The sequence below is a fragment of the Amphiura filiformis genome, chromosome 15, assembly GCF_039555335.1.
Source record: "Amphiura filiformis chromosome 15, Afil_fr2py, whole genome shotgun sequence".
Lineage (NCBI taxonomy): Eukaryota > Metazoa > Echinodermata > Ophiuroidea > Amphilepidida > Amphiuridae > Amphiura > Amphiura filiformis.
In genome coordinates this window covers 12,283,574-12,297,352 of record NC_092642.1, presented here as the reverse complement: position 1 = coordinate 12,297,352, position 13,779 = coordinate 12,283,574, and the positions used below count along the sequence as shown (strand labels likewise).

General features: G+C 46.8%; 1 protein-coding gene across 1 annotated transcript in view; it reads right to left on the bottom strand.

Annotated features, from left to right (window-relative positions):
• Window positions 1–13,779, bottom strand: part of LOC140170718 (WD repeat and FYVE domain-containing protein 3-like) — a 167,808-nt gene that overhangs the window by 58,306 nt on the left and 95,723 nt on the right. The window contains exons 22-25 of the mRNA XM_072193953.1: window positions 13,230–13,458; window positions 2,091–2,242; window positions 1,266–1,377; window positions 360–550 (exon numbers count right to left, since the gene is read on the bottom strand). Of these exons, the coding sequence (XP_072050054.1) occupies window positions 360–550; window positions 1,266–1,377; window positions 2,091–2,242; window positions 13,230–13,458 (684 nt within the window). The remainder of the gene's footprint in view (window positions 1–359; window positions 551–1,265; window positions 1,378–2,090; window positions 2,243–13,229; window positions 13,459–13,779) is intronic.

Genomic DNA, 13,779 nt, shown 5'->3' with positions numbered 1-13,779 from the left:
CACAGGGCCTCGAACCTCAAAACCGTCAGATTATGAGTCTAAGCCCGTTCCGCTCGGCCACCATGCTCCCTGAATGCTTTATAACTGTCCCAAAATGCTCATCTCAAATTGTTCATGCGAGGATTTTATAGCTCTCCTTAATTCTAATAACACAAAATGTGCAGTTCTGAGAGCTATCTGAAAGATCTTCTAATTAACTGTCCTACAGCACCACCCAGGTTATCATGCACACATTTGAGAAACTCACACTCTGGAAAATACACAAACTTTGGTGAAACTTTTCTTTCAAAAGTCAGAATTTGAACAGAAACCTAACACCTTCGTGACGATTCCAAAATTGATATTGCTATCAACCATACCTGATATCCCCTTGTCCGTTCCATTTCAGCCATTGCCGGTCCATTGTTCTTGACTACACACACAAGAGCTTTTACCGCTGCATAAAGACCCTCTACGTCTGTTGCCATGGCAATCAATCCCAATAATGGAGCAGAGCCACCTATGTATTCTAATGTGGTGGCCACAGGTTTGGGACAGAATGTACGTACACCTGAAGTTGAACAAAAATGGAAAACAGTGAAATTATCATCAGCGATACGTACATATTATACCTATTTTCAAGGTGCTGATGATAGATTATACCCTCAATCTTTTTGTAATACACAAATATTTTTACACTTTTAATAAAGATTTGTTTCCTAGCTTATTTGTAAAAGTTTTGTTAACTATGTGTTCCATAAAAGGCATGAAGCAGCATGTGTACATGTCCTAAAATTGTGCGCTAATTTCAGCAAAGTTGTGAGCCCTGTTCCAAGAACAAGATGTACATACTGGAGATATACGGTAGTCATTTTGAGAACAAAATAGATTTAATCCTTTAATGAAACCCAAACCTTGTTGTTCACACCAACAGTTTCATAAGTTCAAATCAAGTAGAGAGGCTAGATTTGTTTTTAACACAACTCTCATATTCTATAAAAAATATTGATATGTTGGTCTTACGTTTTGAGTGTCAAAATTAAATGACTGAATGCATGTCACCAATTGCCAGGAAAAGTGCACACTATTCTTTTTTTTTAAAGTTACTTCTTCGTTCCGATGTGACAGACCAAATATAAATTCAAAACTTCTAAGGTATTTCATACATCACAGGTTCATCAGTTGACACATTACCTATATTTCAAATGAGCACTGCAGCAAATGACCTGCCAGCATCAGTCAAATGACCTGCACAGTCGGAGAGTATCCGCACAGGGGTGACTTACCTATATTGCCAATGAGCACTGCAGCAAATGACCTTCCAGCACCAGTCAGATGACCTGCAGAATTGGTGAGTATCCGCACAGGAGTGACATTATCATGAGCAGAAAGTCCAAGCTGTATGGAGCAATAATATATTAAGAAAGTGTTCATTATGAATTGGACTTTTTGTAAAAGAAATATGACCAACGTCCCAGTCCCTTGATATTTACACTATGGTACCAGCCATGAAATACACTATTTATTTTCAATGATGGGTCAGTCAATCCACACAAAATTTATTCACCTGATTATTTAAACAGGCAAAGACACAATTTGATACCAATGAATAACATCTAATTATACCCTCAATCAACGATGAAAATTCATTAGTAACAAAATGGACTACTCCATTTCAAATCCACACTCCCCCTGTAGGTTTTGGAAATATCTTCTACAGAGGGAGTAAAAATTTCAAATGGAATGAATGCATTAGGCAACTCCATTTGAATTACATACACCCTCTTGAGCAAAATTCAATCTAATTCTTCTACAGAGGGAGGGTGAGTTTTAAATTGAGTTGATTAATGTGCTAATTCCATTTGAAATTCATACTCCCCCTGTGGAAGATATTTCCAAAGTCTTTCACAGGAGGAGTGTGGACTTTAAATGGATTAGCCCGATCGAAGCGTGTCTGTACCTGTTTACACATTAACTTTTGTTCTGAATTTTATAGCAACTCATTAAAAATTGCAACTTTCTGCAAGCAGATGGGGCCATATTATTGGCAATGTGGTATCAATATATAAGGGAGAAATTTGGCTCTGTATGGAGTAAAAAAAGTACTTTACCTGCTTGGAAACTGCCTTGCTGTCTATTTTGTTGAATGCTTTCCTTATTTTAGCTATGGTCAAGACAGACAACGCATGTGCATGAACTCCAAACACAATGCGCTCTTCAGGGATCTGCAGATTACTCAGGTCTACACGCACTGGATTGCACTCTGAAAGAAACAAACAAAACAAAATCATTGAGCAAATGTCATCTTCATTATTAAAAAATATTTTAATTGGGGAATTGAAATTCTGTTTGACCGGCCATCTGCTTGCTTTTATTGATTAACTTCAAACCAAGAATTTGAACTAGCATCCCAGGCTGTAATGTGGTCTATTCAATAAACTGTTGGGTTCAACTTATGGTGCACATTTTATTATTTTCGGCAGAATAAACTGGTGTGTATGTTAAGAGATATTGATATCCTTTTTGACCTACTTTACTTACTTGGTCAAAAACTTCACTGACCATGGCCATACATGTCATGTGAAACTTGTGGGGTCAAAGGTCACACAGGGTCATAGGGGATCTGAAATTTGGAAAGGGCCTAAACTTTTGTACAGAGCATGCGTGTACAAAAATAAACCTAAAAATCTAAACCAAAAAAGATGAAATCAGCTTAAAGCTAATGGGTGCCTTCCAGTCTGAGATGATACCTTCAAAATGCCTCTCCTGTCACAAATAACATAGCATATTGATGCCATTTGCACACACACATTAACTTTAGTCAGTGACTAATTGTGTAGTCACAGATTCGGGGTCAAAGGTTAATAAGGGCTCACTTCTGGTCCGAGATGAAATACCTTCAAAATATTTGTGGTCAAAAGTGATTACGGGGTCACAGCACGGCTGAGTCTGTGGTTTTAGACCACAGCATTTCTACAAATATATACGTTTTTCATTGTAAAGCGATATTCTCTCAGAAGAGGGCTTCATAAATGCTTGGTTAGATTAGATTATAGTCCTGCTGCCAAACATTATTGTTCCACAGACGCTAGTTTTGGTATGCCCATAGTTTCACCAAAATAGTCTCAAATTGTTCATCAAAGAAATTCAATGTATAAAAAATAATAGTTTGTATAATATAGTGTATGTTTCCTTACATGGGTAACCATGGAAACATAGCAAAAAGGCAAGGTCTATATAATTCCAATGGACACTGACCTTTGTCACCATGGTAACAAAACATCCTAACTATGGCAAACTCTTCTTCTTCTTTTTTAATTGTTTATAGAAGATGAACAATTTGAGACTATTTCATAAAAATCAGGAGTATTTTTCAGGTTTTGACCCCTGTGGAGGTCAAATGGTGACATTTGACCTTTCTGCTTATAACTCCAGAAGGGACTGTCACAGATAGATAAAAGTAGTCCCAAACAGAAATGTTTGGTAGACTCATAACCGGTGCGATCTTACCTTTCCGATGTTGATTAAGATACTTCTTGCATCGATCCCGAGATGCGGAAAAACCAATAGTCATTTTGTCCCACATAAATGAATAAATAACAAAACCCCCGATCCCCGGTGGACTCACCCAAAAGGTGACGTCACACCATATGATCGCCCCTTATCCGACTTGGGATCCCCTACTCGGACCAAACTTGTAGGGGTGGCGGGGTCCGGGATAATCAACATCGGAAAGGTAAGATCGCACCGGTTATGAGTCTACCAAACATTTCTGTTTGGGACTAGACTCAGTACACCGGTCGATCTTACCGTTCCGATGTTGATTAAGATACTTCTTGCATCAACATCTGAAAGATCGATCTAGCAAGTAACCGACGGATGGAGGTACAAGATTGGTCAGCATCTGATCAGGGATCGGGAGCGGTAACGATGGTTTTCGCGAGGTCAGAAAATATTTTCCCCAACGGTCGGGAAACAAAAAGACCACGCGATCACAGACATAAACCTCCTTACTTATAAGTTTGGTGGTTAAGAATAGCGACACTGGTTCTTACCATGCTGAGTATTCTGTATAGTCTGAAAACCTGGTACCCGTACACCACCGTATTATGATCGCCGAACAATGTCCCGGTAAACCTCCCGCCCGTCTCTGATTACTAACGTAAACGGAAGTATCGTAGAGAAGGGCGAAGGTGGCTTCGGGACACCGCCTGCTAGATCTCCTCAAGGGACAACCGAACGGTATACCCAAGATGATGAGATAGCTCGTGTCGAGTGGGTCGTGGGACGCGAAACCTTCGCGATGCCCCGGACCCCACCAACACCTGGACCAGCCATTGCGACAGCGGCTGGACCGAAAACTCTGTAAGGGTGATGAATGCGGTCGTGAGTCCTCGCAAGGCTTGTGTTCGGAAGAAATAGTGCTGCAGCGCCTTATCGGACACCCCAGCCTATCTTTGGCTTCAGCCGAACCTTGCCCAACCCTGGGGATTGGAGAGGGACGAATGTCGGTATGCACCGCGCCCGTTCAGTGATCACGAGAACAGAGCGCCCGAAACAGTGTCGCTCCAGTGTTTGTGAACACGGAAGCTAACCTCGAGACCGTGTGCAACTCAGCACCGCCGGCCCGAAGCCAACGCCAAACCGGAAAGCCATCTTGAGAGTTACGTATTTAAGCGTCGCTTTTGACGGAAGGTCAAAAGGGTGACCCTTAAAGTAATCTAAGACTGTGTTGGGATCCCTTAGGAGGATCACTTTCCTTTTTTGTTGTTACTCTTTGAACATACCGTCGAGGCGTAGACTAATAAGGTAACCATCGGCTATGATAGTCGACCGCCTCGAAACCTCGGTGAATGGAGAGGACAGCTGACTTATAGCTGGCCCCAGTGGCCCGCTGAAGTCTTGCTTGGAACTTTTCTGTCAGAAACTCCGAACTAGCAGCACAGAGGCTCTAGCGGGAGAGCTATTTGTCTCATTGCACCAAGCGTAGTATGGAGCCAGACTCTGGCTATATCGCACGGAGGGTAGACTTCCGCTCTAGCCCCGGCGATGAGAAAAACAGCTTCTGATGAAAAGTATCCCTCCGCTGCGTGTTCCTGGTAAGGGCCATGCAGCTAACTGCAGGTGCTCTAGTGATAGACTGGGTACCTCCGCTCCGGCATCCGGAGTAGATCTGGTACTGGGAGTGCCAGCGGCCTTGCCGCTAGCAGAATGACAATGCAGTCTTCCCACCCGATCTTGGCCACCACCCTCATGAGTAGTGAGATCGGAGGACTGCATAAGCTGTCATCCTCCCCAGTCTATGGACAGAGCGTCCACGGTGAATGCCTGGGGGTCCGCGACCCTTGAGCAGTACACCGGCAGTGGATGATTGCGATGAGATGCGAACAGATCTTTCGAGGGGTGGTACATCCCTTGAAGATCGCCTGAGCGACCTGCGGAGCAAGGGACCATTCTGCTGGTCCCGACACCCTTCCTCGTGACAGATTGTGCGCGAGGAGGCTGGTGACGCCCGAGATGTGTATCGCTCTCATCGTAATCTGCCTGAACTTGCACCACCCTATCAGGTGTCGTGCATGCAGGCTCAATCGTGGTGGCCCGGAGTCCCCTTGTCTGTTGGGGTAGGCTACCACGGTTGTGTTATCCGTCAGGACAACGGTATGTGATTCCACGATCACCTCCTCGTAAGCGAGGGAGGTTGATGTGAAACTCTGTCTCTATGGCCCCCATAGGCCCGAGACGGAGTCTCCGTGGATGTGGACCCCCAGCCCCGCTTTTGGCGCTATGGTCGCTCACTACGTGACATACCGGGGTGCAGGAAACCTGACACCCTGGGTCAAATTGGGCTGATGGGTCCACCACCAGAGTTCCTCTCGCGCGATCTCCGACAACGGAACCGCGGGGATATTGGGTGACGACTGGGCCTGCAAGCAGGCTAGAAGGTGTAGTTGGGTAAGCCTAACGTAGAAACGGCAGTACAGTACGAGGTCTACCATACTGGCCATTAGGCCTACCACCTTCATCCATGCCACAGCGGGTTTTGCCCGAGACTCGGCCAAGAGTCAGGCACACCGCACCATGTTCGCCACCCGCTCGGGCGAGAGCACCGCGAACCCCCCCGTGGGGGTGAGCTGGGCCCCTACAAATAGTGGTGTCTCGTCGGGACCACGCTGGACTTTTTGAGCTGATCAAAAATCCAGGGTCCCGCACCCTACGGACTATCAACCCCATGAGACCCGTAGTCTTCAGTGGAGTGCGTCCGTATATGAGCCAAACGTCCAGGTAGCAACTGATGTTGACACCCCTGTGCTTCAGGTACGCTGCCACCGCTCTGACCAAGAGTGTTAAACACCCTGGGAGAGATGGACAGGCGGATGGCGGTATCAAAACTGGTAATTTTGATCCTGTACCTAGAAGCGCAGATGCCTCCGATCTTGAGAGGCGATTGGCATATGCAGATAGGCGTCCGAGAGAGCTAGCGATGCTGTTCCCATGGCCCTGATGGGGCAGGCTAGCGCCGAGGCGAGAGTCCCCATTCTGAACCTCTTGGGCCTGAAGAACGTGTTCAACAGCCTGCGGTTCCGGATGGGGCTCCGTCGCCGTCTTCCTTGGAGCCAATGGCTCCAAGATCACCCAGTAGAACGGGGGTAGACCGGGACAATCGCCCGCCTTGCGTGAGAAGCTGTGTGATCCCTGTCAGTAGTGCCCGACGCTGGGGGCCGTCTGACGGCACTACTGTGGACCTCTGAAATGTGCAGACGAATGTGGGGAGACTGGGTTGCCAGTCTGTAACCCCCACTCACCACTGACCATACCCAGGCGCTCAAAGAGATGGTTTCCCACCTCTGGGTGAAAGCCATAAGCAGTCGCCCACTGGGAGATCCCCTGTGGAAAAACCGCTGAGCCCCCAGGAATGCTCTGCCTAGCTTCCCTTGGAAGAGCGCTTGCTCTTCTTCGGGCTTGCCAGCTGTTCCTGTGCTACCCTTGCGCCTCCCAGAAATGGGTGCTGCAGAGGTAGTGGGCGCGGGTACTGTTGGTGGTGCACGGCCTGCTGAAGTCGGAGCTCCTACCCATGGTAAGGGCAGTTTCCGACCTCTTCAGAGTGCTCCCGTTGGTAGCTTCTTTGCACGGTCCTCCACCGGAGCGCAGAAGCATCCAAAGAGAAAAAGGACCCTGCCTTTCCATCGCGTTGAGCGATTGGAGTGGCAGGCCCCTCCCGGCTGAGTGGACACCCTATGGGCTAGGCCCATGGAGCTCTCGGTGAGGCTAGCTGTGAGCACCGCTAGTAGGCGCACCTCGCGGAATAGCTCAGATGTTGTCTGAGCGTGATACGCTTGACGACATCTGGGTCCCTCTCGGATCCCCTCAGGTAGGTCCCGTGGTCCTCCCGCGTTACACGCAGAGAAGCGCAGCAAGCACGCGCGCGCCATAGCTCTACTGAGCTCGACAGCCCCACGATATCTACCCGTGAGGTTTGCCGGGAATGAGAGTGCAGGCGTCCCTGTGAGGAAGCAGCAGCTGAGCATCCTACTGAAAGGATCCCTGGTCCTCCTCCATGGACTCCCCTTAGGGGGTGTCCGGAGGAAGATCAGTGCTGTTGCTCCCCTCGCAGGCAGCAGCGGGGAAGGAGATTGTAGTGATGTCACTACCGGACTCAGCTTCCGACTCCTTTCCCTCGCCCACAGTATCCGTGATCATGCTCCGATGATGACGGTAACTGAGGACGGGCATCTGAAAGCGGGTAAGAAGGCATAACCACTGTGTGGCTCGCCGACTACCTGCCAGCAGAAGAGGGAGTACTCCCAAGACCCTGAGGTATCCGCCATGGCACCACTGGGTCCGCGATGCTCTCGCAGCCGTCGTCCTAAGCGCTAACAGCACGGGCCTACCCTGATCAAGATCTGGGTTAGCCCCATGCCGGCTGGCCTGGTCAACAGCTGATGTTGGTACTGCGTGGCCATCGCTGGCGACACTTGCCACGGTGCTAGGCCGTGGAAGAAACACCCTGCGGCGGGTACCACGGGCATACCCAGCCGGCAGCTGACCCTGAAAGGATCCGCCACCAGGGTAACCCCATGGTACTGCAGTACCAGCACCGCCTCCCCCCCCCTTGTTGCCACAGAGACTGTGGCGACTAAGGCGGGTGCTGCGGCACCGGTGCGGTATCAGCGTGGGTACCCGTGAGGGTTCCCAACTGTGGACCGCTGTACCCTCGCCACACTGCGTTCCCTGTTTGGGGGATCAAGCTGTGTGCTGGCGTGGTACCGGCGCGGTACTAGCATGGGTACCCGTGAGGGTTCCGGTTGTGTACCGCTGTATGCGTGTGGTTCCAGCGTAGGTGCCCGTGAGGGCTCCGGCTGTGTACCACTGTACCCATGCCTCACTGCGTTCCCCGCAAGGGGATCAAGCCGTGTATGGGTACCCGCTATACCGGCTGTCCCTTGGCTAGAGGGAGCTTGCCTAGTACCACGGGTAGCTGAGCGTGCAGATACCCCGATCAATCACCTCGCCACCTGAATAGGCAGCGTCAATCAATGGAGCTATGCCCTGTTGATTTGACAGTGATCGATCAAGAGAGGGTAATTGACCCATTGACGGTAATGGATCACCCACGCTCCGCTGGCTCTCGAGGACATAAGTGGGTTGTTGATCAGCTAGGCTGTTCAAGCTACTTACTGTACCCTCTAGAGCTTCGCCCAAGGTCGCTGTGTGTGGCGGACCACTCACGGCAGCTATGGGCGGGTGCATAGCGGCTACCACTGAAGTCAAGCCGTAGCTCGTCTTTGTAGCTGCCACCGAATGCACCTGGGTCGCTGTCCCGTGAGAAACTGCGAGCCCAACCCCTGAATAATCGCCAGCCAGTCCCTGTGGACAGCCAGCAGCTATTCTAGGGCCCAGGGTATCACTCGGCGGTCCCGCCATGGAACGCTGCCGTGTGACAACCGCAGTTGGTTCTGCTAAGACTACACCCACAGCGTTAGCATGCGGTATCGTCTCTGCTGAACCCATGCATGCTAGGGTTCAACCCAGGCAAGCCCGGGTACCCTTGCATGCTGCCCGTCGCTGGCTACTACTGTGGCTGTTTGAGCCCGTAGATATGCCTGCAACAGACGGGTGTCCTCCTGCTAAAAACCCGTGAGGATTTTCGCTAGAGGACTGGTATCCTCCTGCTACAAAACCCGCTTAGGGTTTTCGCTGGTGGTTACCGCTCTGCTGCCTGCTACTTTGCTCCGACGTATAGTCAGTGCTTTCGCTGGCTGCTGAGCCTTTGGACGCCGCTTAGCAGTCCCGAAGGAACCGCCTGCTTGTCCGGGGACCGGAGCCCCTTAAGCAGACCTGCCATGACCCATAGGGGCTGTCACAGCAGAATCTACCGTGTCGACTGGTATCCTCCTGCTGCAAAACCCGCTTAGGGTTTTCGCTGGTGGTTACCGCTCTGCTGCCTGCTACTTTGCTCCGGCGTATAGTCAGTGCTTTCGCTGGCTGCTGAGCCTTTGGACGCCTTAGCAGTCCCGAAGGAACCGCTGCTTGTCCGGGACCGGAGCCCCCTTAAGCAGACCTGCCATGACCCATAGGGGCTGTCACAGCAGAATCCACCGTGTCGACCTTACCAGTGCCCTTGGTAGATTTCTTCTTCGTCTTATGGCGATGACGGAGCCTATCCCAATCGTCAAGCTGGAACTCGGAGAGTCCTAAGCAAAAGAAAGACATCTAGAAGATCGTGAGCACTCCCTGTGGGTGAAACAGAGCGGGTGTGGGTCCCGCTCCGTCACCAGGGAAGGGCAAGCCCGACAGGGCCGAGGCGAAGCGAGGAGAAAAGGGAGGGGGGGCACTACCCCCCCCCCCAACACGCGACTCAAGCCCAGTAAGCAAACCTGAGCACGGAGGCTGGTCGCTAACGTTAGTGGTAAAGTAAGGACTGGCTAACTTTATTACTAAAATGTCAGACGGGTCCCTACCAATCCCCACCGTATGAATATCTGATTAACTCGTCTTTATTGGACGGTAATGAAGACATAACGATAGAGTAATCACCCTAACATAGCAACAATAACCTACCGTACATGAAATACAATGTGTATGTACAAACATCTATTGTAACTTACAGGCTGCAATGGTTGTTTTACGTGGGAAACAAAATGAATGGCGCCAACGAATGCGGCCATTTTGAATTGCTCGTGTGTCCCGTGATACAAACGGAGGCACGATATGTAGCTAAGTTTTGGATCGCTTTTTGTCACTTTTTCGCCAGAAAATGCCGTCAAAACTATCCTCAGCGAACAATACCGGTTTGGTTTTACCTAAGGTGTGAAACTACAACCAGATATCTCGCCTTGGTCTAGAATTGATACACAGTGCTATGAACAATCGATAGGCACGTCTGTGTCAGTCGGAGACCAAGGAGGATGAGGGATCCCAAGTCGGATAAGGGATTTATCATATGGTGTGACGTCACCTTTTGGGTGAGTCCACCGGGGATCGGGGTTTTTGTTATTTATTCATTTATGTGGGACAAAATGACTATTGGTTTTTCCGCATCTCGGGATCGATGCAAGAAGTATCTTAATCAACATCGGAAACGGTAAGATCGACCGGTGTACTGAGTCTATACTTTTTCTGGATCGCTGTAAATTTGGTAACTTTTCAACAGCAATTAAGCAGTTTGAATTTTTACCCCTATATGAACTTTGACCTGAGACGAATATACCTTCAGCAAGTACAGCAGTCAGTTTTAAAACAGGAACAAACTGACAGACTACTGTATAAGTAGAAATTTTCACCCTACATTTATTTTCACACTTATCATGCTCCAAGACAAGCAGCTATCGCAAAAATAATGATGCACAAATATATTGCTTTCGTATTTACTTCAATGGAAGCTCATATAGAATGGCATATTTAACAACAAGAACAGTTCAAAAATTGTCAAAGGTCAAAAAGTAATCGCACAAAAATGTCCACTTTCAGAGAAGTTGAATATTTTATTTTATATCCTTCATTAATATATTCTCGTTCATTAATTGGTTAAATGAGGATCATGTGACCAAAAATAGTTTTGCTATTTTGCAAAGCAGTCAAAAAGCCGATTGATTGAGGGAACGGGGTACGGTAATATTCAAAGTACTATCTCCCCAGGAAATAGTTTTACTATCTCCCTCTGAGCGTGTATGACCTTATAGCTGCATCGCAGTTCCTAGTGATCGGTGCAACTCGCCACATACGTGGGATATTTCAGTACCGGGGCATTAATGCGTTGCAATTAGTCATGTTGCCTTGCGAAGCACGCAAGCAGCACAGAAGTGCAGCTAAAATACGGCGGTTTCATGACATAATCTGAGTTAAATCAGGATCAGTATCTTAATATTGATGATGAAATAACAGAGAACATGAATACTCATTTTACGGTATTGCGGTATTGTCATTGTAGAGGTTACACCATTTTCACGGTAAGCTTCAGCCACTCAACTGTGTGCGTGCTTTGTGTATGCAGGCCTACGTGCATTCAATCAAACTTGCAAAGCAATACCAGCCTAGCCTTGACTAGGCCTAGCCTACATTTATGCCAAGGCCTATGTCTATGATAAAGGCCTTGGGTTTGTTTCTATATTTTAACCAATCAATGAACAAAGAATATATTAATGAAGGATATAATGAACTGGAGACCTACTATTTTCCCTCAACCTGGCGGTCTCGGGAAAATAGTAGGCTCACAGTATCCAGTTCACTTCGGGGACAAATAGATTCCACCAGATCCCGAATCTAGAGCAGTAAATATTTGTATATACCACCTCTAATTGCCTGAGACAACATAACAGGAAATATTTCAAAAGTATTCATCTATTTTAGGAAGTTGTGGTGTTCATCGGACATCCTATAAAACCTCACAATTAGTTACAATGGGCTATTCCAATTAAATCAACACTCCACCTGTGGAAGATTTTGGAAATATCTTCCACAGGTGGAGTATGAAATGGAATGAAGACATTAGGCTGCTCCATTTGAATCCTCTCATACAACAGGGGTTGGATTTTAAATGGAATTGCCCAATAGCATAGAGCGCACATAATTCAAAAGTACAGTACCTAATAGTTGTGTGCACGGTACGGCACCTTGTAGCAAAAAAAAAAAAACACCTGCATCTGACACAAGCTTGAGCTGGAAACTATATACCTACAAGTTGATAGCTGTTGCATAACCAACGGTCAAGTTTAATAACATCTTAAAACAGGTAAGTCTATCCTATTGGTGCTTGCAAGATTCCTATTAAGTTACATCCTACTTGCCTGTGGACCTGAAACCTACTCACAGTCAATACTGCATAATATTTTTGGAGCACCCTCTACGGAGGGTCCCCAATATTGTCTTTTAATTGCATTTTGCTTCAATTTTCGGTTTTGCTAGATTTTGCATTTGTTTTGTTTAAAAATATGTGCTTAGAATAAATAACGCATTTGACTTGGTTTTTATTTATTACTTTTTAATAATATTCACTGAATGCAAGTAAGGTAGTTCTATATATAGCAGGAATTTACACTTGAAATATGACATGAATGCCTTTCACCATGCTAGGAACATGCAAAATGCCATTGTTGTTGTAACTTAATTCCCTCATTCAAAGTCATAACATGAAGCTGCTACACGTAACTTACTTTTCACTTTGCAGAGCTAAATTGGCTAATGATGTTAGAGTTTCTCATTCATGATTTGTCAGTTCGGTTAAAATAATCTGGTGAAAAATAAATCTGGTATCTACTGCAAGATTAATTTTGTTTTGACATTGATTTGCAAATCTGTGTAAAGGGTGAATGGAGGTCCCAATTGCACCCATATACAACACAGCATGTTGAATAACAGATCTTCAAGCAAGCATTCCCACTATAAACAAGCTAATATCTTGCTTACGAGTCTAGAGTTAGACACCATATCTTTGCACGGATACCCAAGACCTAATTGTGCTAGTCAGATGCCATAAGTGGCTGTCACAAAGTACTTAGGCACCACGTCTAATTTGGTCCTAATTTAGCGCTATCAGTGCCTGGTTAGGTAATAAATTGTATCAAACATAATAATTAACATTTGCATATGTGTTACTGTTTTTCATGTAAATAATAGCACTCGCAAATATTCAAGGTATGATAGAAAGAGCCATTGGTACCTATCGTGGCACCCATAGCGCTATAGGACCAAATTAGATGTTGTACCTTACCAGATGCCTTACATGACATATCACTTGGTCACACAAGACTCACCATCTTGTTTGGGAGCCTGGAAGCTACCCACATATGTTGGTCCTAGCTGGTACATGACCCACACTGCAGAGTTAGATAGGACATCTTCAAACAGGTGCGCTGGTCCTAATCTCCATAGAAGTCTACTTGGGAAGTGTAGCACAGGTGGTGTGCCTATGTATGCATACACAGAGGTGATATTGGAAGGACTGGCTGCTCCTCCACCTGGGTTGGCTTGCATGAATGGCATCTAAAAAGAACAAAAATTAATATAACGTTAAAAATTTTTTCTGCTATGCAGTGCTTGTCATTTTGCAATTATGACCTTGACATTTTTGTCTTGTTTCGGTGGTCGTTCCCACAATAGTTCATGACCTGTGACAATATATGATGATTTGACCCCGGATTACCCCACAATGACCTTGCAATTATGCATATTTTGGCTGAAATTCCAATCAGGTCAAGAACATCTGGCTGTGCTACTACCCACCAAGTTTCATCACTGTAGCCCATACGGATCTCCAGATAATCTGTGCACAAGGTTTATAAAGCTTAATATGCATGAATTATA